The 25,938-nt window shown below is 44.6% G+C and overlaps 2 protein-coding genes, 1 non-coding gene and 1 pseudogene across 11 annotated transcripts in view; 1 reads left to right on the forward strand and 3 right to left on the reverse strand.

Annotated features, from left to right (window-relative positions):
• ARSG (arylsulfatase G) overlaps positions 1–25,938 on the reverse strand; it is a 90,966-nt gene that overhangs the window by 59,858 nt on the left and 5,170 nt on the right. The window contains exon 1 of one of the 7 annotated variants that reach the window (XM_039859195.1): positions 9,724–9,898. The exons of 5 other annotated variants lie outside the window; for them this stretch is intronic. The gene's annotated coding sequence lies outside the window, so the exon portion shown is untranslated. Of the gene's footprint in view, positions 1–6,886; positions 7,154–9,723; positions 9,899–25,938 lie in introns of those variants that run through there. One more of the 7 variants, XM_039859197.1, reaches the window with a different exon arrangement.
• LOC120600421 (5S ribosomal RNA) lies at positions 1,800–1,918 on the reverse strand. Its single transcript, XR_005652189.1, has one exon. It is a non-coding gene; the product is annotated as a 5S ribosomal RNA (ribosomal RNA).
• Positions 9,368–24,670, forward strand: SLC16A6 (solute carrier family 16 member 6). 3 transcript variants are annotated; one of them, XM_039859192.1, is made up of 7 exons: positions 9,368–9,498; positions 14,086–14,216; positions 17,281–17,519; positions 18,955–19,098; positions 19,918–20,046; positions 22,067–22,882; positions 23,966–24,670. In XM_039859192.1, exons 2-7 carry the CDS (start codon positions 14,116–14,118, stop codon positions 24,217–24,219), a joined length of 1,683 nt encoding a protein of 560 aa, XP_039715126.1. In that variant the 5' UTR covers positions 9,368–9,498; positions 14,086–14,115; the 3' UTR covers positions 24,220–24,670. The 3 variants fall into 3 exon arrangements, with proteins under 3 accessions (XP_039715126.1, XP_039715127.1, XP_039715125.1); XM_039859193.1 differs by lacking the exon at positions 9,368–9,498 and adding an exon at positions 10,023–10,208 and having other exon boundaries at positions 23,850–23,987; XM_039859191.1 differs by lacking the exon at positions 9,368–9,498 and adding an exon at positions 10,024–10,208.
• LOC120600422 (uncharacterized) lies at positions 13,752–13,870 on the reverse strand (annotated as a pseudogene).

Below are 25,938 nucleotides of genomic sequence, written 5' to 3' on the forward strand. Positions count from 1 at the left end.
AACACAAAACCTGTTGCCCTCACGGCACTTACTTTCCTGAGGGGGAAGGAAATGAAACGAGTAAAAGGAGTGTGCAAAAAATCAAAGCAGGAAGGGGATCGGGAGTGTGTGGGGGTGAGCAGGTGCCAAGTGAGGTCAGGGACGATCTCACTGCGAAGGTGGTCTTTCTAGAAAGACCTGTAGGAGAGAAGGGAGGAAGCCGTGAGGCTATGGAAAGTTATGTCAGAGATGTACGTCAGGCAGAGAAACCAGCAAGAGCAAAAGGCGCGCAGCAGGAGGGGCAGCAAAATGAGCTGCTGCAGAAACAGCACGGCGTTGAGCAAGGACAAGCATTAGAGGGAGTCGGGAAGGGAGGGGAGGCCGGAAGAGGGGTGGAGCCGGAGCGGGGAGCTCTGACTTCATCCTGACAGGCCCCCCAGCTGCTCTGCTGAGGACAAGTGAGAAGTGAGAAGAGGTGCTGAGAAGGGAGGAATCCACTGCCTCATCAAGGTGAGCCCAGGTGAGCCAGTGCTAGGGTGTGGCAAGCCAAGTGCCCTGGGCACAAGATTTAAGGGTGTGGCACTCCCTGCCCTCCCGTGACCTGGACAATGAACTTCTGCTTAAATTTTGCCTCACCCTAAAACCCAGACCCAAGTGGAGAGGAAAATCCACTTATCACAGTAGCCAGGACAAACGGTTAATGAGGTGATTAAGGTCTATGTAATCAGCGTCCTCGTGGCTCCTAACTTGTCAGTTTGCAGCCGGCCCAGCTCTGAAAGATGGCTTTCTTAGAGTGTGTCTGGGGGCCTCAGTCTTAGTTCAAGAGAAAATGCAAAGAAGATCTTTTTTTCCTGTTTTATATTTTTCTTTCGGTTTTCCTGACATAGAATTGATACATGGCACTGTGCAAGATGAAGGGGTACAGCGTCAAGACCTCACTTACATACATTGTGAAACGATTACCACGGTAATTTTAGTTACCATCCATCCCTTTGCGTAGATACAATTTTTTAAAAAGAGGAAAAACAATGTTTTTGTCCTCATGATGAGAACTTTTAGGGCCTACTCTCTTAGAAACTTTTAAATATACCACACAGCAGTGTTTGTGAACGAGTCATCGTATAATAATACATCACATCCCCAGGACCTGTGTATCTTATAACCAAAGCAAAGGAAACTGTTGATTGAAAGCCTCCATCCAGGCCAGTAGGGCAATTCCACTTAGATAACTGAAATGCTAGGCTTTTTATTTTTAAGCCTGAAGACCTCAAGCCAGACTCTGTTGTTGAGAATCTCATTTCAGTGAACCCAAGGATGCCAGGAAACTCATCCACATGGGGCATATGACATCCTGCCTGGCTGTACGCTGGAACCACCTGTTGGGGCTGTCACAGAAGGATGCCATGTGGCCGGAGCCAATTTGAGAGAGTACAGGTGGCATCAGGCCATGCATCTAAAAACCCAGTTGCCCTGCAGAAATTATATCTGGTCCTTGAAATCAGGTCAGAAAAACAGACTAGATAGGCCTCTGAATAACGTCCTTTCTCTAAATTTCTATCCGCTTAAAAAGAAAACTCATGATGGGTGCAGTCAAGAGGAAAGGGTTCAAGGTCAATTTCCTGAATTCCCCTCCCTAAAGCCTGTTTGCCAAATTTTTAAGAACTTTTTACAAAGCGGTATTTAGTGATTATTTATTAAACATTTTATTATGGAAGTTATCAAACATGAAAATGGAGAAACTCATGCATTCCTACCCAATATCTAGATTCAAAAATTATCAACACATGGCCAGTCTTGTCTCTCCTACTTTTTTTTTTTAACACCCACAGCACCTGGTCTTCCTAGGTGGTCTCCCATCCAAGTACTAACCAGGCCCGACCCTGCTTAGCTTCCGAGATCAGATGAGATTGGGCACATTCAGGGTGGCATGGCCGTAGACTTCCACTCCTACTTATTTCCCTCATCCTCCACGTACACTGGATTATTTTTATTTTGACGCAAACCTCAGATATGTAATTTCATCCATAATTTCTATATGGTTCTGTAAAAGATAAGGATTCTTTTAAAATATAACTATAATTACACTAAAAGCCCCCTTTAAACATTTTTAATATCAATAATTTTTAATATCATCAGAAATCCAGTGTTTCCATGTCCTCAATTGCTCATCAATGTTTATTTTACAGTTGATTTGTTCTGGTCGAGATCCAAAGAAAGTCCACCACGCACTGCATTTGGTTCATGTATTTTTTCTCTTTTCACTTGTAAGTTCCTCCCCCTACCTTCCCACAATATATTCGTAAAGAAATTCAGTTGTTTTCCCCATAAAATGTCTCAGATTTTGGATCTGGCTGATTGCACCCTACGGTGTCATTTAAAATATTCCTCCCAGCCCCCTATTTGCCTCGTAAACTGAGTTACAGACCTACAGGTAGGATCAGACTTGGGTTTGATTTTTTTGGCAGGCCCACCTCATACATCTTACCTTTCTCTGAGTCATATTAACTTTGATCAGTGGTTCATAAGGTAAAGTTTCATTTTTCATGAGAACACAGAACTTTCTCTGAAACGCTACGCACCGTCTTTTCTATTCTTGCAGCTGTATCCTTTCCCCAGATCTGTTCCACCTCTACAAGGAAATATGTTGGGTTCTGCTATAGACTGAACGGTTTCGTGCTCCCCAAATTCATAAATTAATCCCTAACACCCTCAGGAGGTAATTAGGGTTGGATGAGATCGTGAGGGTGGGGCCCTCACAATGGGATTAGTGACTTTATAAGAAGAGATAGGACAGAACTTGCTCTCTCTTTCCAAAGTGTGACTGGGACAGATTCCAGCTAAGTTTTTAATCCGACAACCTCAGACGAAGGCAAAGCAGAAGTAGGGATAAGACCAAAATACTGGGGGCGGGAATGCTCAACCCAGTGAAGCAATTACTTGGAAAATTTGCCTTTTGGGGAACTAACTTTGGGGATGTTTGGCCTGCTCCCAGAAGAATGTGTGTCTAGGATTCAGCATAGCCATTCACTAGCTGTGTGACCTTAGATAAGTTACCAAATCGCTCTGTGCCTCAGTTTCCCCACTCGCCTGAAAAACAAAGCCAAAGTTAACTTCCTCCACCTCGAACATAACGGGAGAATGAAACAATACAACACAAGTATCTGCTCTGAGTCAGTGCTCAGAAATGTTGGCTGTTATTCCATTCCTCGACTGTTTTCAGGACGAAGCGATAGCAAATGTGAGAACACTTAGAAAACGTACTGTGTGGGCCCAAAGCATTCTAAAATTCATCTTAAGCAAAGCAAGTGGTGAAATCCAGACTCCTTGCAGCTATGGGCTGAGTCTTTGTCACGGCTGTTTGTCAGCATGTCTGCTGTTGGATTCTGAACCCAGAGAAGGCAGAAGCTACAAACACCATGATCACAAACACCACCAAAGGGAAAGTGGAGAGTCATTCTGGCTTGCATTTCCAAAGCTCCATGCTATAGTTCCTTGCAACACAATCCCATGACAATCTATACCATTTGGGGAAAACTTGAGCTAGGTCCCTCTGGGGACAGCTGGCATGGTCCTTGGAATACTCTGCCTACTAGCAAATCCAATTTGGGACAAAGTAACAGCATGAGGTCAAGTTGAGATGTAGAGGGCATGTGAAGGAAATCTCCCTTTGCTGATGTGAACTGAAAGTGGAAAATAAATTTTAATATCAGAAACACCCAGAAGAACTATTTGTCCATGATACCGGGCGAGGTGCTCCAGCAAGAAAAGTCAGCAACTCTAAGATGTAAATTCCTTACGGGCAAGGATGTCTATCTGTTTTATGCACTGCAGAATCCTGATACCTTGCACAGAGGGTGTGCAATCAGTATTTGCCAAGCGAGTGCATCTAACGTGAATTATGGCCAACCCTGCTCCACGCCCCCCCTGAAAGCCCAACTTCCTCTCATCACTTCCCAAACCTCAGATGACCTGCTGAGTTCCCCTTTTTCTGAGATTCTCACTTGCAAAAGGGCACTTGTTGAAGTGCTGCTTTGGGTAAGACTCACACGTGTTCCATCTTCTGAACTAGACAGTCAACACTTTGAGAGGAGGGACCACATCCTCTGGGGTGTGGTTCCGTGGCCTGGGAGATGACTGCGTCCATCAGTAGGCTATGATGAGCAGACGCGATGGGTGTGGGGTGGCAGGATGGATGCTTCCTGTACCCAGTCCTGCCATGTACCCTCACTAAGCATTCAGACTCCTTTAAGGGGACTACAGCTCTCCACCGACCACGGTAGGACGGGGTCTCTCCTTGCCTCCTATGTAGGACACAGTCCTGGAGCACCCTTCTGGCTTCTCTGTGTCATCGCTCTAGCCGTATGGAAATGCGAGATGTACTGCTCCCAAAGGGTTAAAATAGAAGCCTTACACTGTGTACTGTTCCAGGGAACAGCAGGACAGGCCGTGTGCATGTTTAGACAAGATGGAGAAAGCCAGCAAGAAACGTAGCAGGAGAGCAGGTCTTTATTCCTGGGGGCTTGAAGAACATGATGGGTGGGGCAATGCCAAAAATTATCCAAACAAAGCCTGATTTAATTGGGGCAAAACCCAATGGTCCCGTACACAGCACTCTCCAAAATGTCCAGTTAGATTTCATGACCCACAACTGTGTCATAAAAAGTTTAATGTGACATGGATTTATCCTCCGAGCAATGTGATTTAAATCACTTGTTCTGAGAATTCTTATGTTCGTTTTGTTTTTTTCAGGATTTCTACAACGGGCTTGGGGTCATGTATAGGTACTTCCTCAAGGCTTTGTTCTTTAATTTTTTTCTTCTTTTTAAGTAGTGAGAGGATGACAAAACTATAGGAGCAAGAAATTCTGAAGACTGAGAAGTTCTGGAAACAAATATCAATGTTGAAACCAAACAAAACTTATTCCAGAATGAATGGGACACACCCAGTGAGATAGCATCAATACCGAGCCGAAGAGTAACCAGGCGTAATAAAAGTCAGAATGCCACGTCCCCTACTGCCATGGGTGGAGAGGTGACCTACCTGTCCCCAAATCCAGCATGCTCCCTCTCACCCCCTGCCTTCCTCTCATGCTGTTTATCTGCACTGCCCTTTGCCAGTCCCTGCAAGGCCTTTTCCTGCTTGTCCCAGGCTTTACTGATCTCCATCCTCCTCAGCTTCCCAGCCAAGAGTTCCAGAGCCTCACCATGAAGCTACGCTGCTAAACTCCTACACATATTATCTCAGTTAACCAGCTGCCCAATGCTGAGCCCCCTCACAACAACCCTACATGGGAGGGATTATTACTACCCCCCTTGAAGAAGAGCAGGTGGAGGTAAAGAGAGGTTAACCAATTTGCCCAAGGTGACACAACTAGGGAAGACAAAACTGAGATTCAAGGTCAGGCTCCAGAGCCCCTCCTCACGTGACCTTATGTTTATAGCATCTTACATCATACCACTCCATTATATACCCTCTGCCCGGCCTTGCATGGTCCACTGTGGTGACTCAGGTTTGTTCTATCTCCCCAGGGAAAACTTATCCATGAGGGCAGGGAGCATATTTTTCTTGTCCTCATGTCACTATGAACCATACTCAGTGGCCTGCAAAGTTTTTTGCTTGCAAATCCTCTAAAAGAGTTTAGAGTTACAATAAACACCCTCTGCATTAGTCAGCTTAGCTGCCATAACAAAATACATAGACTGCGTGGCTAAACAACAGAGACTTATTTTCTCACATTTCTGGAGGCTGGAAGTCTGAAATCTGGGTGCCAATATGGCCGGGTTCTGGTGAGAGTTTTCCTGGCTTGCGGAGGGCGGCCTATTTGCTGTATCCTTACAAGGCAGTTCCTCAGTGTGTGGTCTCAGAGAGAGATTTCTTTCTTCTTCTTCTTATGAAGGCACCGATCTCATCATAAGGGCCCCACGCTCGTGACATTTTCTAACCCTCACTCCTCCCAAAGGCCTCATTTCCAAATATATCACAGTGGGGGATAGGGCTTCAACCGATGAATTTGGGGACGGGGACGGGGACACAAACATTCAGTCTGTATCACCCTCACACAGTTTTAAGTGATCTTCGATATTTTATCGTAACCTTAGCTGCAAAAGATACCATTTTGATCGTATTCGTAAATGTTACTTTTATGATAAAATTATTAAACCAGTCTTTTAAATGTATCCAGTGGAATATAAATACCAGAGCAATGTGAAAACCATCATCATTTATTTAGAAATTATATGAGAACATTTCCCATTAGTTTGGAAATTTTATCTCATTTATTTCAAAACTGTATTTCCAGTCTATCTCAACACAATGTACTTCTATGTTTAAAAGTATTTAATTACCTTATCCTATTTCTCTAAAATACGGATATTGTATATAAATTGAAATTTAATATTTTACTTTACTCCAAGCATTAAAAAAAAAAATCTCCTTTGGATTGAGTTATTATTATAATTACTACAGAGTAATAAATTATAATAAAACAACATATAAATTTCGACAAATTATTAGTAAGCATAAGATAATTTTATTGGAAATTCATCTTTAGCAAGATGGATTGGGGGATGGTACATATTGACTTGAAGAAGGCAGTTTTCCTGACGTGATATTTCAACATCCCCCCAGAGAAGTTTACAGCTGGAGCAGGGTACCCTAGAACATTTCTCGCTCTGGTTAAGAGGAAAAAGGCCAACCATGCAAGACTAATGGAGCACTAGGCCTGCACAACAGCGGGCTCTCAGTCAGATTTAGGAAAGAGATGATGTTCTGAGAAATCAAAATTCTGCCTTCCGCAGAAGCCCCCTCAAATGCTCCTCTCATTAACCGGCTGCTCTGAACACCCAGCCTTTAAAAGCAGGCTTGCTCCTCTCTGAGCTCCAGACAAGGTTCCTTTCAATCTACTTACCCCAAGTTGAAGTTCTCACAGGCTGGTAAATGCAGTGAGCTTATTTGCAAGCCAGGGTCATATCTGCCTAGCAACCCAACATGAAGACAAGAAGGACTATAAATGTTGACAGAGAACAGGCAGGCCAACTTTGCACAAAAGAATCTGTTTTCATGCAAATGACCCTAAGGGAGGTGGCTGGAAAAGAGAGCAGTGGGGATGGCTCTCAGAGCCAATTTATTTCCCCAGAAGATGCTGAGGGACTTTTTAAGGGCATCATTACAGCCTTGCCCACTGTAAGTGAAGGGCCAAGGGTCTCTGCCGCCACTTGGGTTGTGACAGACGCAAAAGAAGAGGTTAAGAGAGGAGAGGAACCCTTTACTTAATTTCCTAATTTTTCTGGTTCTGTACTCCAGACTCCAAAGGTTCTTTTGTTTGGATTTAGAACTAAACAGAGTTAGTTTTGTTTGGGGGGCGGGGGCAGAGATTTGATTACCATGGCAATGCAATGCTCTCCCTCTCTTTGCTTTCCCTAGAGGAGTGAAAAAAGCAGGGGTTTTCAAGCTTGATCTCACCAGGATTGAGGGAACAAGGTGAAGGCAACCTCTAACTAGGCATGGGCAAAAGTCATTGGTTTGTGGTTGGCAAGGCTGGAGAGAGGTGGGTTTCCAGCCAACTCTCTTGTGGCAAAAATCATCTTCGGATGAGCTCTACTTGCAAAGTGGCCCAGTGTGTGTCTATAAGTGTCGTGAAACTCTGGACGACTCCTTCCAGTGCTCTGTGCCTCCCTCAAATGTTTTCGCCTATAAAATGAGGATGAGTGTCAGCTGCCTAAGTCTGATGATGGGTTAAAATCGGGTCGCAGGGAAGGCACTTGATAAAGTGTTGAAAACAAAGCGAACATGCAAAAATTTATTGAAATTAATATTAAGAAAAATAAGAGTGTTAACACATCGTCAGTGCTAGTCCCCACACAGCCAGTTGTTTCATTTGGTCAAATACTCAGATGTGACTTTCCCAATCATCCATTCACACCTAGGGCTTTCGGCCATTATTTCTCTAATTTTTCAGATCCAGAAACTTAAGTATCAAGACCTCTTGGGACTCGCTTAGAGTCACTCGGTTGAAAATGCCAGGCTGTGCCCCTAGGTTCTTAAGCAAAACTGAATAGAGGGGATGCTGTGCCATACTAAATATGACATTTCCATACTGAGTGCACTGACAGGTCCCAGTGATCTATGAGGTCCTAAATATCAAAGATTACATTTACAGTCAGTCCCATTTGAGCACTAACTGTTTTCATTTTAGTGATTACAATCAGTTTCATTACCTGTGGATTCTTTGGAAAATGACTCAGTAAAGGATGGCTTGCCAGGGGGTGTGTAGGAGTCGGCAATTGGACTCCGGGAGCCATAAATAATAAGAACGAAGAGGTACTGAGGGTTTGCCATATGCCGGCCGCTTGAATCTGAACTTTACTGACATCGTACGTAAATCAAACCTTTCCATTCTGGGAGTACCACCATTGTCCCCCATTTCACGGATTTGGAAGTCGACGCTCAGAGTTACTCCCACAAGGATGCAAACTAATCAGTGGCCCCTGACTGTACAGTTACCGACCCTAACGGAGCACTTTACACCGGCACACCTGCCCCCAGCTAACCCACGCCTGAGCTTGGTAACAGCACAGAACGGCATTTGACCCAGTAGCCACTATCCCAAAATCGTGAGGGAAATCAGGCGGCAAGCAAAGAGGGATTTCGTAATCAAAATTCAGACCGCCCACTCCTCCTGGTGGCGACCCTCCGTGCACACACTCCCAGACTAGGCTCTCAGGAGTCCGGCGTCAGAACCACAGTCTGCGAACCTCAACGAAGGGAGAAGGGAGCGGCCGGTGCCAAAGTGGGCAGGCGAATGCGGGGAATAGGGCCTTTGCCTCCGAGCAGGTCCCCCAGGGCCCTGGGGCGCAGACCAGGAAGCCCAGCCTGCGCCCCGTGGGCTCCGATAAGCCTGGGATCCGACACACTGCTTTGTCCCCAGGACGGTTTCTGACTGAGGTTTCCCATGCATCCTCTGCCTAGTGCACAGTGACCTTGGGGCCGGGGTCTTTGGGATGAGGGGCACGTACTCCCTAAACGTTCGGGTCCCTCCGCTACCGGGGGCTCCCCGCAGGGTAGGCAGCCAAGCACCTGTGTGAACTTCGCCGCCCGCCCAGGAGCACGGTGCGCGCGCGCCCCCGGCCGGGGATGCTGACTCAGCCCGGCTGCTCACATCCCTTTCCCTCCACACGGATGCTGCTGATGCAGAAAAGGGCGGAAAGCGGGACACCCGTAGACGCCGGGCCGCCTGCTCCCCGGGGCCACTGCGGCACTCACACAGCCCCGCCCGGAAGAAGAACTGTGGGGGTGTGCGAGTTGACGAAATTAGGGGAAGTGGGTGCGGGAGGAGGAACTCGGGGACCGCGGCGCCCCGCGAGAGGCTCACATCCGAACTGGAAGGAACCTGTTCTGCCCGAGGAGCCGCTCGCTGCAGCCGCGAGCGCCGCGTAGGACCATTCCCGGCGCCCCTCACCCAGCGACACTCAAATCCACCAGGCGCGGGAGGCAATGGGCGTGCAAGGGAGCTCCTAGAAGGCAGGTGTCCGGGGACACCGCGCGCACCCCACCTGGAGTGCTGGCAGAAAGGGTGCAGACGCCCTCGAACACGCCCGTGCTCCCCACTTTCTGTGCAGCAAAGCGCCGGGGTCCGGCCGGGCCGGGCGCGCAGAGCCGCGCGGGTGGGGGGTGACACCGGCGGCGCGCCCAGGACCCCGGAGGCGCTGGCGGGAGTAGCCCAGCGCAGGACTGCGACGCCGTTACCTTTCGTGACCCGCAGCCCGGCTCAGGACGGGCGCGTGCCCAGTGCGGACCGGGTCCACGTGGGCCGGCGCGCGCGCTCCAGACCGGCCCCCTCCTCCGCGGCGCTCGCAGCACATGGTCGGCGGCGGCGCGCCCCCGAGGCCGGCGGAGACCGGCTGCAGCCGGTATAGGATCAGAGAGAAGCAGCGACTCGGGGCCAGGGCGCGGGCAGCAGCACTCACTGCCCGGGCGCAGGAGGCAGGGGTGGGGGGCGGGGGGAGGGGGCGGACAGGGTGCCCCAGGCGCCGGAGGAGGTGGGGGTCCGGGGCGGGGCGCTGCGGGCGGGCGCCCGGTGACACCCGCCTGAACCAACTTGCGGTAGGCTCGGGCCCACGCCCTAAGGAGTTAAAGCTTTCTCATGTTACCCAGCGGCTTATAAGGAGGGGAGGCCAAGCCTCCGCCTTATTGGAAGCCTTTTGGGCGTTATTCTCTGCCCTTCTAACTTGGTGAGTTGGTTTTATTATTTTACATGTTTAAAAGTTTGATTGTGGGCTGTGGGTTTTTATTTTAATCTGTGTTAGCCTTTTTTGCCGGCTGGGTGGTGGGAGGCGGAGGACAGCACTAACATGTTAACATTTTGGAGAGGTTATTCCGAAAAATGTGCTCTGACACTTGGGAATGCTCAGGGCCACCGGGATGACGCGCTCTTGCCCGTTTGGCAGCTGAGAGTTGAATGATCCTGACCCTGGTACAGTGGGGTCTGGAAAGTACCTTAAAGGCAGGCTTGGCTTTTCAGTGTTCCCCGCCCCGGGTGAGGGGCTCCGAACTGTGGGGCGAGTCGGGGGCACTGGGCTCAGCCCCGCCGTGGATTTGCCGCCTGCCGGGGATGCCTGCGCGTCCCAAGAGCCAAACGTCAGAGGTACCTTCCCCTGGCTCGCGCGCTCACGCAGGGCGGCCACTGAGGCAGCGCGAGGGAAAGTGGGGTTCCGTGTCTCCCCAACCCAACACACAAATGGGGCGCCAACGTGCACCCCCCCCAACCCCCGCCCGGGGAAGGCAGGCATTTCTCGGCAGAGCGCGCAGGTCCTACACCTTGCCGGTCAGAGCTGTCAGTGGCTGAAGCCTGGTCCCGCTCAACTTCCAAGGTTCTCTGAGCTGCCAACCACTGAGAAGCGCCCCGGCTGCTGAGCAGTTCTGTAGCGAGGGAGGATGATTCTGTAGAGGAAGTGGGTTATTTACTTCTCGTTTTTTTTTTTCTTTTTTTAAAGCTATATCCCCACTCACCCCAGAAGACAGGTGAGAGTTTGTGCGGTGGCATATAAAATGTCACGAAACACGGGGACTGGGGACGTTAGTCTTAGAAAGAGCTCTCAGAGCCAACTGGGGAAGAGCGATTACAACTTGTCAGCCAGGAAGCTAGTTTTGTTTGCACTGTTAGACACTCTGTGTCAGCTCTTTCTCCAAAGATATGGTTTCTACCCTGCGAGTGAGATTTCTCATTTTACTGTTTTGCAAATCATAGTAAGATGAGTGTCTTGTTTGCAAAAAATACCAAGTGCTTATGCTGAAATCTCTCAAGTGCTGCATCTCCCCATGTCCCAAGCACTATTCCAAAGCATTTGGGGACTCGACAATACATCTTGCCCCCGGGGGATACAGAAAAACCTCTTCTCATAATTAAGGGAAAGGCGGCCAAGGTGGAGAGTCACGGTACGTCAATAAACAATGCAGCCAATTGTAAAAGCCCCTCTATATTAACGAGTACCACTAACTAAACCTGAGCTTTCCTTCTGTGGTTCCGGAAAAGGGGCTTTCTCAGTGGAGCTCCTGAGGAGGATGCTTAAATTAGGGACTCAGGTTTCGACATCTTGATCTTGTAAAATGGGTGAATCGTTGTATCCAGTGATTCAGAGCTGCTGAGGCAGCCGTCCAGGTTAGGGTTGGGGATTTTTTTTTTTTTTTTTGAAATTCAAATGAACGTCACACAGAACCATTTTGACACTGGGGCCAGAAACAACTTGTCTAAAGCTGTTATCCAGGCTACGCCTTTTAAGAAGAATGGAGGTTTTGGCAATGTATTGCCTAGGCTCTGCTTCTACCAGCAGCCACCACCATTTTCATCAAAGCTTGCGTTTGGAACTTTGCTCTGAACTGACACTGGACTACCACTCTGATGGTCTATAATAATTTTATCCATTCTTCGTGCCCCAGATCAAATCTCTTCTCAACAAATGTAATCATATTGAAATTCCCAGGTATAGCCGCTTCACGAGCCTTGACAGAATACACATTTATTTAAGGTTAAGACAACTAAATGCTCTTAGGAGATAAACCAACTGCCCAGCGTATTTTGTTAGCCTTCCTTTGGAAGAACATTAGGGTAGAGACCAGATGGCTACCAAGAAGCCTGGTTCAGAATCATAGTTTTATAGTTGAAAGAACCTTCAGACTGCCATGTCTAGCCCCTGCTTTCACAGATGATGGAATTAGAGATTAAGTGGTTTCCCCAACACTGTGCAGCCAGTGAGTGGTAAACAAATCCACAAATAATGCCCAAGGACCTCAAAAAGACAAAAAGGCTTTGCCAGAAAGGGCTCAACATGGGTCGAGAAAGATTATATTATACCTTAGAGCAAGTCAGGGTCAAAGGCTATCACAGAATTATAGAGTCTTAGAATAGGAAGGATCTGAGACTGTCGGAATCCAGTTCAACTCTCTTGTTAACCTGTTGAGGACACTGACCATTCCCGAGCAGAGTGATTCACCCAAGGCCACAGGGTCACTCGGCCTGCCTCACCACTTAGATCCCCACACAGTCAACTAATATCCCTTCTCTTCAGATGACTTCACATGACCATAAAACCAAAACCAACAGACATTTCCCTATTCTGGAATCTGTACAGACTTCTAAGGAACTGAGTTCAAAACTCAGGCCTTAGTTCCATGCTTCGTAGAGGCTGACAGTTTATTAAGCCAGGTGGCCTACTGAATGAATGGGAGAAAGTTAGGGGACCAGTCTAAGACAGCATTTATTCTGCACCCAGGGCCTTCCTCATTTGATAACTCGGAGTTCTGAGGACAAAGCAGTTAGGAGCACCCCAACTCACACTTTGTTTAGTAAACTTCTATTGAGCACCTGCCATGTGCCCAATGCTCTCCTAGGCTCATGGTCAGGGAAGAGTGGCTGACTACCCCGGAGGTTCCTGCCCTGTGTGATTGTACATGCAAAATGCGGAAGTCGTCATCCAGTATTTTTAGAAACCAGGTTATTCTATTATTATTCTATACTGTGGTCTTATCTTCAAAGCTAAAGTTAATAGCACACAGGATGCTTTAGGATAATAAAGGCGTAAACTTTATAGCAGAAATGGTTCTGGGTGGGGGGGTCATCTTTCTTTATGGTATTCCCAGTAATAAGAAGATTTCTGTCCCCAAAAAACCTAAGACTGCAGATGACAGTTATATTTGGACCTAGCTTCAGTACAGTAGCACAGAGGTAAAGCAACATTTTAAAAAACACAAAGTAATCGAAGACCCAGAAAGGGCTCAGAAAGTAAACAGTAGAGCAGTCAAAAGGCTGCCATCTTCTATCCAGCCGCTTTTCACCCACATTTTCAAGAACCCATCTAGCGTGTTCACTTTGTCCCTAGCTCCCTGGTTTCCTTGGGCCACCAGCTTTGGTCTGAAGAATCGACTGAGTAATAAAACTGAGTGCTGAATACAAAAGTATTCAATCTTAAGGCTGGATGGAGCCTAATCTGTGACGACAGATTTGAGTAATGAGGCACTCAGGCCCAGAGAGGTGTGGTGACTTTCGCAAGGTCACACAGATAACTGGTGAAACAGGTCACAGACCTCTGTACACACAGAAGTCAAGAGAGCTTTTATTTTTGAAAATAATTGTTTTCTCACAACCTCTATATAAAACACCCTCCTCCCTGGTCTTTTTTTTATTTTTATTTTATTTATTTATTTATTTTTTTAGGCGCAACCCTTGGTTGACCTCACAGAATGTAAGGACCTTGTCAGCTTCCAATCCTTTATTTTTAGGCCTACAGCACCTGGTCTTCGTAGGTGGTCTCCCATCCACGTACTAACCAGGCCCGACCCTGCTTACCTTCTGAGATAAGATGGAATCGGGCTTGTTCAAGGTAGCATGGCCTTAGACTCCCTGATCTTTAAAATGCTGTCCTGGGGGCTGATACAGCAGGGTCTGCAGGCAGGAAATTTGACTCCGGAGCAGTTCTGTCAAGTCCCTTCACCTCTCTGGGGTTCAGGTCCCTCATTTTGCAAAACGAGTAGGATTTTACAATGAGGAAATGGACAAGATGAGCTCCAGATTCCTTTCAGCTTTAACATCCTGTAATTCCAACCTCATTCTAGGGCTCCAGGTTGATCCTAATCCCACCCATTATGCATGTGGAAACCGCTGATCGTAACAGACAAAGAAAATGGGATGGGCACCCAGCACCAGAGCTGACAAGTTGTCCTGCCACAGAGCCTTCTGATGATGGGTATGTAAACTCGTCTCATATAAAACTAGAATCCAGGCCTACACCAACAAAGATTCTGTGTCTTGATCCTGCAGTGATTTTAGGCTGGAGGGATATTCAGTTTGTCCCTGTGGGGCCTTCATCAATTTTATCCTGGTATGTTATTATTCTGCTTGGTCCTGAGCCTGTTAAGACTCTAAGATTCATGGGCACCCTTTTGGGTTAGGATGATTGTGCCAATGTGGCCTTGGATTTAGCCACTTAGTCCTGGTCGTCAGAAATGTGCTAAGCACTAGAAGGACGGGGCTGAATGGTTTTATTTTATTTTGTATTTTATCACTGCCCCATTCCATCTACCTCCCCTCTTCCCCACTTGAATGGTTTTAAATATGAGCATTTCCATCTCAGGTTCCTTATCACTATCATCAAACATTTAAGTCTATGAAGGCAGAAACCATCTCTCTGTCTTTTCACTATACTATTCCCAGTGCCTAGCGTAGGGCCTAGCACTGGGAATAAGCATTTTTGTTGCCGGGGGGGAGCTGCATGCGAGGTATTGGGGGGCAGTGGACATGCAAGAGATATAAGCTCCAGATATTGTTTTCCGTGAGCTTATAATTTAACTGACCACAGATAGACGCATAAAAGTAGTCAGTACCCCATTATTTAATGATACCTGTCACATGAAGAAAGCTCCTTAGATTGGGCCATCAGAAGCAGCATCAGTGAAGATGAATTTTGATGGTACCTGACCTTAAACATACCAGCTAAAGAGAGGGCATCCAGCCCTCTAGGAGGAGAAAAGGGCATGGCCACGGGCAAGGTAGTTCGAGCCTGGAGGGCAAGGAGGAGTTCATTTCGGCCTTGGCAGGCAAGTCAAGTCTTAGAACAGGAAGAAAGAAAGCTACAAAGATAGCTTGAGGTTCACTGATGAAGGACATGGGAAGTCAAGTCAATCAGTTGGTTTTACCCTCAGAAAGAAAACACTGCAGAACTCTGAGCAAAAAAATGTCGACAAGGGGGCATTTCAGAAAGATTAATCGTACTGGACATGAGGAATCAGTTGAGACTTGTAAGGAGTCATGGCTTCCCAAGGAAAAGCTCAATCTGCTGGCCTGGGAGTGGAATGAGGTGGAAAGGGTGAGGGCTGAGGACCTGGGCTGTAGGCTGCCCCCCACCACCTCCCTTCCTTCCCTCCCACACCCTCCCTGGGGATGAACACTATTCTAAAGCCAGCTCTGGCAAGTTATGTCTGTCCGTCTGTCTGTACATTTTTATGTTTATATGTAAGTATTTTGTTTTCTAAATCTCAAGTCCAGTAACTTCGTCACTCCTGCTCCAGCCTATCTCTGAGTGAATTCTAAAAATCTCTGAAGGAGTGGTGTTGTGAAAACCTCATTTGCTGGAAGGCTCGGGGTTCCCATCTTAAGTCAGTTGCTTTCCGGGTTGGGTAACACTACTAACAACTTTTCTGTAGCTGCTCAGCTTATATCATGAGCTGTTTACTCCCTTCCCATCTTCCCATTTGCTCTCACAAATGACACATGGACACACATTGAACAGCAAATGCCTTTGCTGCAGAGAACTTAAGCTTCTTAAAGCATCTTAGTCCCTGTTTTTACTTAACCAAATACTTAACAGCAATAGGGTAAAAAAGAAACATATAATTCTTTCAAAGTACTAGGCTACTGTGGGAATGGTATTATCAGTAGGATGAATGATAATACTTTGGGTCAGATTTGCTGCTTTTTAAGATTTATAGAGTAAATTCAGAATATTAGATCCTGATACCAGAAATTGGCAAGTCTACTTGATAAACGAGGTTGCGCCCCGTTCATTTTCAATTGCCTTTATTATCAATAAAACCTGCCTTAGTACTTGAATAGAACTCAAACGGCTAAGGACACACAGACAACCTGAAAATTCACTTGTATACAACTATAACTGTAGAGACTTTTAAACTCCTGGTGGATTGCCATTAAGACCTTAAGACCATGGACTATTAGTACCTATAATAATGTGCTAATTTTCAGTTGGACTAAAACCACACATCACTGTTTCAAAAGTATATGTAACTGCAGAGCCTTTGAAAACAACAGTTCACATATGAGAGCCCAATGCAGAAGACTTAAACCAGCCTCCCTCCATGTTAAATGTGGTGTTTCCTCTTACTTGGTTATGGTACAGATCTGCTCGTTCTGATGTTTGTTACAGTTTGAATGGAAAGCTTAGTAGGTCAGGGGTAACTTGGTTAAGTTAACTGGCTGCCCAGACCCCACAAGTCAGTGGTGCCTTATTTGGGCACTGCCTTCTCGTTGTAGTCCCTGTGTGCATGAAAATTCAGTTGCTAACACAGCAGCTGGTGATCAGCTTTGAGAACTTACTCGTGCCAAACAAACTCCTAGAAGACAATTCCCACAGTTGGGTTGTGGTCTTACATTCCGTCCATGTAGGTACATCCACAAAGGACACCAGATCATAATCAGAATGTTGCTGACTAAGTGGAAAACGGGATCAAGGAGAGGCAAGTGGATGATCTGGATGGCCAGAGGCAAAAGGTGCACAGGGTGTCTCAAGCATTCACTCCGTGAAAGGTGGCAGAATACTGTCAACGTTTCTCTCTTCGCCTACCTTTTTCTAGGTTTCATTTCTGATCAGCATTCCTCTGCTCACTTCAATCTTCCTTTACCAAGCTTGTCTTTGAGTTCAAAGTCTTCACTGATGCTTGGTCTATTGGCCATTTTTTGTCCTTCAAACTGCATCTAAGTATCTGTCCTGATGCCTGATGTTTTCTTTTTCATTTCCCCATTTCACTGTCAGTTTGACTGTCTTACTTCCAAATTCTTTGGAGGCTCTATGTACAATATGAATATACATACACATACGCACAAATACCAATTTTATACACACACACACACACACACACTAAATACATTATTCAAAGACTTTATATGGACTGAGCATAATTTATATATTCATCAACCCAAGAAATGTAAGTAGCTCTTATCTGATGTTCGCTAAAGGTATCAGAATCATAAACCCTCATGCTATTGCTGGTCTAAATTTTTTTAACTTTTTCTTTCAGATTAAGAATGACCGAAAAGAAATCACAGCTTTGTACCAGGGCCAGTGTTTATACTCAAGTGCCTGATGGAGGATGGGGCTGGGCAGTAGCTGTGTCTTTTTTCTTCGTGGAAGTCTTCACCTTTGGTGTCATCAAGTCCTTTGGTGTCTTCTTTAATGACTTAATGGACAGTTTTGATGAATCTAATAGCAGGATCTCATGGATAATATCGATATGTGTGTTCATATTAACATTTACAGGTTAGTACAGCGCTCAGCTTAAACGTAACATAAGCACACGCCTCTTTTAATTTGCCTAACTGTGTAATGGACGGTATGCATTGTGTATGCAATGCATTTCCTCTATGATCTCTGGGTACTTTCTAGCCTCAAATCATATGGTTTTCGGGGGTGAGGATATCAAGAGAAAGGGGAGCTGAAGAGAGAAAATAAAAGCCTATTTGCCAGCTTTGACTGCCTTTGATTTAAAGTGTATCTATTAAACACCTACTATATGCACATTCCTAGGACGCTGAGAACTGCAGTATCTCCTAGTTCTGTGGGGGATGGAGTCATTTTCTAAAGAAACAACATCAGAAGTACTTGGCATACTAGGCCCTGGTGTTACGAAAACATGCTTAGGTTGGAAACATGAAAATGTGGCTACATGAAAGACAGAAGCTATGCACATCATGATTCATCAGCCACTCTTGATTTTTCTGTCCCATCGCTATGCTTCATTTGGTGTGCATAACTGAGAATTCACTATGATTTTATATCAATTTTTGAAAGTCAAATGGAACGAAGCTAGAATTTGACCCTAAATGGGATTTTAAAAAAGAATCCAAAGCAGTGAGTATAGAAAAAAATCATTTACACAATCATAGGAAAGCCCATTTTCATCATAGAATGACATAAATTAAGTGCATATCTAATTTTCTAGGTGCTATGGTGAGTCAAAACCTTTTAAAAATATAGATATGAGTTTTACAGAATTACACAATTACTTTGGCTCTCTCTTTAAGGAGCCCGAAGAATATATTTAAACGAGTACTAAAATACAGCCAACCACTGAACAATGTGGGGGTTAAGGGTGCCAACCTCCCGATGCAGTCAAAAATCCATGTACAATTTTTGACTCCCCAAAAGCTTAACTACAATGTCATCCCTTGGTATTTATGGGAGATTGGTTCCAAGACACCAACAGATACAAAATCCATGGATGTTCAAGTCCTTTTTTTAAAATGTCATAGATCAATGCTCACAGCCAGCCCTCCACATCCATGGGCTCCCAACCACGCATCGAAAATACAGTTTTCCATCTGTGGATGCCTGAATCTGCAGGTGCAAAACCTGAGGATAAGGAGCATCGACTGTATCTGTATTTTTAAAAATTTGAGTATAAGTGGACCTGCCAAGTTCAAACCCACGTTGTTCAAGGGAAAACTGTAATTCCTGACTGACTTAAGTATCACTGCATAAAACTGTACTATATAGTGTAGATCAACCAGTGTACATATAGTGTACATAAGTCTTGTACGTGTTCAAGACTTATGAGAAGAAATCTTATTAAAGCTAATTCTTACGTGTTATGCATTATCCATCATCTTTCCACGTTCGAGACTTTAAAGAACGAGTCTTAGGAACACTTACACCTCCAGGCGTTAACATGTCATGTTATGCTCTTTTAATGCAGCTCCCCTCTCCACTGTCCTGAGCAACCGTTTTGGACACCGCCTGGTGGTGATGGCGGGAGGACTGCTCGTCACCACGGGAATGGTGGTGGCCTCCTTCGCTCGTGAGGTTTACCACATGTACATCGCGATTGGCATCATCTCTGGTAAGTGTTTCTCCTGGGTTCGAAAATTCTCCAGATACTTTATTAGAAGGACAAGGAAGGAGAAGGAGGGGCTCAAACCCAAGTGTATTTCTTTCTCTCTTTCCCTTTCTTCTTTAAAATGAATAGTGTCCTGAAGCTGTGCTTGTAAACTGGGCTGTATGGACTCCAGGGGATACTGGAATGTGTTCTCAATGCCCAAAATTGTATATCCGATTTTAATACTTAGCAATGAGGAAAGCAAAACTTCTCTTTCATGATAATTAGCTACCAAAATGCACCATCTCCACAAGACCTCAGTTTTTAAGCCAGTATTCCCAAATCTGGGTCCAAGGATCCTGAGCTATAGGGTGTGCTGTGTGCTGGACTTATTCTTAGAAGTCTGAGAAAACTGTTTCCCCTTTTAAAGGAATTCGTGTGTTACTGACAGACTGTGTGTATATTAATTTTGCACACTTTAAAATTTTTCATATAATTCTGCACATATCAAACTTATTTCCAAATAGAAGTCTTATATATAAAACATATATCCAACTCTAATCTGTCCACTGTGAATTACAGACATTGGAAAAAAATACAGGAAGCAAAAAAAAAAAACAACAACAGTTTTTATACTCCTAATATCCCAATACAGTGGTTGCAGCTTCTCCAGACCACTATTGAAACCCATTTTTCTTTGCTACAGCACCTTTTCCCAGAATGAATGCCTGGGCTCCCCGCACTTATCATTTAAAACATAAACACAAAACTCCCAGATCTTCGAATGCACCTTTCTGATGTGAGTCAGTGTGTGGTTCTCACTGTTCTTTTTGACTTTCACAGGTTTGGGATACTGCTTTAGTTTTCTCCCAACTGTCACCATTCTATCTCAGTACTTTGACAAAAGGCGCTCTGTGGTCACTGCCGTTGCTTCTACAGGAGAATGTTTTGCTATATTTGCTTTTGCTCCAGGTAGGTGAACCATCACAGTCTATGCACTAATGTGGAACTGGGGAAGCCACTCCTATTCTTGCTGCACTAACTCGCCCACAGTCGGCTACTGGATGACCGTGACTGTGTGCAGTGGATACATTGCCTGTTTCCTTATTTTCTCCGGCATATTTGGGGTGTAGCCTCCCTAACCCCCATGTAGAAATTCAAATATTTTATTCCTAGTCTGACGTGACACAAATACGAAGATACATGGCACGAATTCAGTGTAAAGCTTGAAACAGCCATTCCAAAATAAATAATTTAATGATTTGGGATTTTGCATACTATCATTTCTCTCCTTTGTCAGAGAGCCATATTCGATGTGCATTTAAATTGTGCTCATAAAGTCGGTGTCATTGTGTCCTGTGTGTGAGTCATCTCACAATGAAATTTTTATCTCTAGTATAATTCTCTAACTTAATTTGTGCGTTACATAACATGTAGTACATAGATATCCTTGGACACCCATTTTCATTTCTTACGCTGCCATTTTTGATGAATGTGTCAGTGGATTATACTTTGTCCAAAGGAGATACATGTAGCAGTATTTAGGAGTGACATGTCATAATATCTGAAGGTTTTCTGACAGTACAGAAAAATGTATTGGTGCATATAAACAGAAAGATACAGCAGAGAGACAGGGGAAATGTTAATTGTTGAATTTAGGTGAAGTACAGGCAGGCATGTGGAGTCATTCTTTTCAGTTTTCTGTTGGTTTCCAATTTTTCGGAACCGAATGTTAAGGGGAGAATCGGTGGTCTGAGTGCCCAAAGGTTAGAAAATGCATCTTGATCAGTTGGGTCCCTACAACTAGGCATATCTCTGGCACCTAAAAGGACTCAAGAAAAATTAGAGAAAAAGAAAGACCCATTATTGCCAGATGAGTGTAAAGCACTCTGAAATACCCAAGCCTAAAATATTTTGCAATTCTAGCTTTTCCATATTAATGAGGGGAAACGAGGTATGAGCAGAGTATATGCTACAAAAGCAAGTGGACCCCCCCGACCCCGACCAAGAATGTGGGGCTGTCTCGTGAAGCCTGTCTTCTGAGTAACCAAGTTACCATGTCTCTCATACCTGACTGTCAGTGCTCCAGGAATTAGATATAGTAAAATCAAGTTCTATGGAAAATCAATGCACCTTTTGCGATGATTGCGAAGATACTTTAAGACCTTGTGGGGCCTGCATTATCCTCTTCTCGCTGTGGAGCATCACGATCCCTTTGGCCATCCCCGCAAGGCCACGTTCTGGTGTCTAGCCCATCCCTCCAGTCTGCCTCTGGTCCGCAGCCTAGATCCCAAGCGACTGACAGGAAGGAGGATGAGTCGGGGGGTTAAGGACATTCCACAAAGCAGAAACTGGAGAACTGGATCATTTCATTCTGGGATAATCACTGAACCTTTGAGTCTTAGTTTATTTTGTACTTAACCCATTACTACTAAAGACTGACTGTATAACGCTCTACCTCAGGTCGAGAATCCCATTTTTAGAAGGCCAGATAGTAAATATTTTAGGCTTCGTGACTGTAAGTCTCTGTCACAACTACTCAGAAGGCGGTTCAGCACAGAAGCAGCCGTAGATACCTCAGTGAATGCACGCGGCTCTGTTCTAGTCAAGGTTTATTAGCAAAAACAGGCAACGGATTGGATTTGGCCTGCAGGCTGCTGTTTGCCAAACCTTGAAGTAGCTCAAAAATTTATGTCACTTCTTGTGCCTCTACTTGGAAAAATAAACCCTCCAGAGCTCTTTGGAGACCTGGGATGAAAACTTTTGTTTCGTCTATAATAATCATTATGCACATTTTCTCCTTATTTCTCCCACAAGCACCAAAACCTAGAATAAAGGATAGTACAGGGTGACTGCATTCACACTGACGAGCCGATTTTTTAAAAAATTCGTACAAAATCTAAGTCCCCAGTTCTACTCAATATTTTCTCCCGGGTCTTGTCTCCATCTCTGATCTTACGTGTTATGTCTCCCCCTCTCCTGTCTATCCAAGCGTTCACAGCCCTGAAGGAGAACATTGGCTGGAGGTACAGTCTCCTCCTCGTGGGCCTACTACAGTTAAACATCGTCATCTGTGGGGCATTGCTGAGACCAATTATAATCAGAGGACCCGGATCACCGAAAATAACTAGACAGGAAAATCCGAAAGAAGTACAGTATATACTTGAAAATGAGAAAACGCGGACCTCGATAGACTCCATTGACTCAGGAGTAGAACTAACTACCTCACCTAAAAATGTGCCTAGTCAGGGTAACGTGGAGCTGGAGCCAAAGGCCGACGTGCAGCAACAGGTCCAGGAGACCAGCTCCAAGCAAAAGGATGGGAAAGTCCCATTATTGGACTTCTCGATCTTGAAAGAGAAAAGCTTCATTTGCTATGCACTATTTGGTCTCTTTGCCACATTGGGATTCTTTGCACCTTCCTTATACATCATTCCCTTGGGCGTCAGTCTGGGCATTGAAGAGGACCAAGCTGCTTTTTTATTATCTACAATGGCAATTGCTGAAGTTTTCGGAAGAATCGGAGCTGGTTTGGTCTTCAACAGACAGCCCATTCGTAAGATCTACATTGAGCTCATCTGCGTTACGTTACTGACCGTGTCTCTGTTTGCCTTTACTTTTGCTACTGAATTCTGGGGTCTGATGTCCTGTAGCATATTTTTCGGTGTTATGGTTGGAACAGTATGCGGTACCCACATTCCGCTGCTTGCTGAAGATGATGTCGTGGGAATTGAGAAGATGTCCTCTGCTGCTGGAGTCTACGTCTTCATTCAGAGCATAGCAGCCCTGGCTGGACCTCCCCTCGCAGGTAATTTAAATACATAAAATCCTGTCAATTATCCCCTCCGCACCCACTTTTTAAATTTAGAGTTGGACACGTGCGACATCTGTAGCATTTCTGGACCTGAACCATATTAGTTAAGATGACACTGTTTAGGGCCAAAATGTTAAGGAAGACTGGGGATAGCTTTGCAGGATGTCAATGGAGCTCATGTTATCAAGGAGGCATTGTAATTTAGATTATATCATTCATAATGTTTACTATTCCTTCATTAATAGTGCTAGCTTCCTGTTCGAGTCTAATAAAAATATTTATCGATTTTTACATTTAATTAGAGAGCTGGCAGAATTACAGCTCTCTTGATTTACATACGAGGAAAAAAAAAAGAAGTCAAAGAATGTAAGCCGGTAGTCATATGATCAATCGGTGACTAGTCAGAACAGAACCTGTGTCTGCAGTCCGAGCTGCCCAGGCTTTTCCTACCATCTTGCCTAGTAAGTGCTAGAGCGGGTCCCATGGATTAATGACGTCATTACCCTCTGACTTTGGAACTACAGAACTCAGGGACTTCTGTAAGTCACCTTCCCTTCTTAGGAAGGGTGTTAGGGAATTGAGCACAGAGCAGCACTCTGAGTTTCCTCAGTTGATGACTACAGAATATTTCCTTGTAGCAAGGGCATGGGCATGTTTCATATCTTAGACCTGAAACAGGTCCCTACAGTTACTGTGACTAGAAATCTTACCCCGTGTTAAAAGACACCTGAAATGAACTTGAGTGAAAATAATAGACATCTTTCCTCTCTCAAAAATATTACCTTTTCAAAGAAGCATGCACCCAATTGTCCCCTGATTTAGAGTCTCTCCTAGGACACATGAGCCCATGAAGACATTTTAGTGACAATTTTCTCGGTGCGAACAGCATGTTGTATGTACGACTTATCTCTTCTCCCCGGTCTAGAAAAGATTCTGAGCTTCAACACTCTTTTTTCTTTAGAGAAACAAGATAAGACAAAGAAGACAAAGAAACCGAGAAGCTTCTGAGTTTGAGGGGCGCCTGGGTGAGAAGGGTGTGTGTCCATGCCGCTAACAGATGTGAATGCTTTCTCCCAGGTCTGCTGGTGGACCACAGTAAGATATACAGCAGAGCCTTCTACTCCTGCGCAGCTGGTATGTCTTTGGCCGCAGTGTGCCTCGCACTTGTGAGACCGTGTAAAAAGGGACTGTGCCAGCAGCATCATCACGCAGATGAAGCGAAGGCAGAGAGTTACCGTGGGAGAGCTTTACAAGACATACCTGAAGACTTTCTTGAAATGGACCTTGGGAAAAATGAGAATAAAGTTCCTGTGAAAATGGAGTCAGTATGACAGGCTTTCATGTAACATCGGCCACCGTGTTGGCTGGTTTGTGGGGGATGGTGGGCGACAGGGGACATAGTGGTCTAGGGGGGCTAACTACTCTACCCACTTTGAAAAGACATTTTAAAGGGAATGCATATGTGAACACTGCTACCAACATCTTTTATTTTAAGTTTTGTTTCGGCTTTTTTTTTTTAAGCCAAAACAACCACTCTTCCATACATCAATCTGGCTGTATTCAGTAGCGATACAAAAATACATAGAAGGACTGTGGTTCACATTCTAATTTGAAAATAGTGACGTGAATTGGCAAAGTGGTTTTAAGAGCTCTCACATGTGATAACCTACTACCTTGTAAAGCAACCTCTAGCCCAAGTCATTGAATATAACTGACCGTTCAAAAAAAAAAAAATCTTAAGTCACTTTTAAAATTTCTCATTTTCAGAAATATGTTGAAATTGTTCAAAACCCTTTGAATAATATGAGGTTTCCATTATAAAATTATAGTCTCTTAATTTTCCAAGTATTCAATGGAAATGAAGTTCATTTTAAGACCAGACATTTTTCTAAGAAGTGGAAATTTACATATATATATACATATGTGTGTGTGTATATATATGTGTGTGTGTGTATATATACACATATACGTATATGTATACATACATATATGTGTGTGTATATACATACATATATATATATACACACACACATATATATATATACTTGAAACTCATGAATGTGAAGATTCCAACTCCTTTTTATGGCCAGTCATTACCAGAATATTTCATACAGAATTTACAGAATGGCATTCAAAAATGTGTTTCCTGTTGCTTTTAATTATTCAAAAAGATGTGATTGTAGTGTCTTTAATTTAAACCACTATTTATTATTAAGTTATTCTTGGAATATTAGTGTAATCAAAAGAAATATAATCTTGGACATAAGCAGCATTTTTACCTCCTTTCTGCAACCCTTCAATGCCTGCCTCAGAGAATACTTCTTGTAAAGTTCTTCTTATACAAGGCCAAGTTGTAATGATTCTTCAGTCTGATTAAAGACAACATGTGCTACTTACAGGGGGAAAAAAATAATGAAGAGAAAATTGCCTTAGCATTTTAAAAGAATCTGATTTGTCCTCTAAGAATACTTGAAGATCTTCTTGGATCAGAATTATATTTCGTTGAACTGTTTAGCGTTTCTGCATTTCACATGGGCAGCGGGACATTCATTTTACCATCACGAGTTACAAGTTACAATTTACATCTTCAATAAACTTTGACTGTTCTAAGTTGCCAGAGTTTTCAGGTTAACTGTCATTGTTTTTTTTAGAGTTACACTACATATATAGTATTTCTCATTTTAGCAATTTTCTGTAAAGAGGGCAAGTGTGAGGATCACAGGTGGGCTACTTCTACGTACTGAATCTCACTCCACAGATGATGGTCACTGCTCACTGCTTCGTCCTTATTCCTCTTTACTGATAATTTATGACAACTCAGGGGGAAACAATTAGCAAGCCTAGTTTGGTTAAAGGCACACAAAGCTTGAATATTTCTCTGCACTGAAATGAAAGTGGCATAGTTCAACACCACCTGCTATACTCTGTATAGCATTTCATCAGCCATAGAAATAGGACAATCTGTAAACCTTTGGGGAGGGTGGGACAGGAAATGACAGTGTGCATCGAAAAAAGACACCTGAAACAAGGTGGATGTAGCAGATCTCTGT

Source organism: Pteropus medius, unplaced genomic scaffold, assembly GCF_902729225.1.
Source record: "Pteropus medius unplaced genomic scaffold, Ma_sr-lr_union100, whole genome shotgun sequence".
Taxonomy (NCBI): Eukaryota; Metazoa; Chordata; class Mammalia; order Chiroptera; family Pteropodidae; genus Pteropus; species Pteropus medius.

Excerpts from the sequence above, each read along its gene's own strand:
- SLC16A6 (XM_039859192.1), top strand. The coding sequence starts at position 14,116 with ATGCATGTGGAAACCGCTGATCGTAACAGACAAAGAAAATGGGATGGG. Across the intron at positions 14,217-17,280 it reads ACAGAGCCTTCTGATGATGG|ATTAAGAATGACCGAAAAGA; the intron begins GTATGTAAACTC and ends TTTTTCTTTCAG. Across the intron at positions 19,099-19,917 it reads CGCGATTGGCATCATCTCTG|GTTTGGGATACTGCTTTAGT; the intron begins GTAAGTGTTTCT and ends TGACTTTCACAG.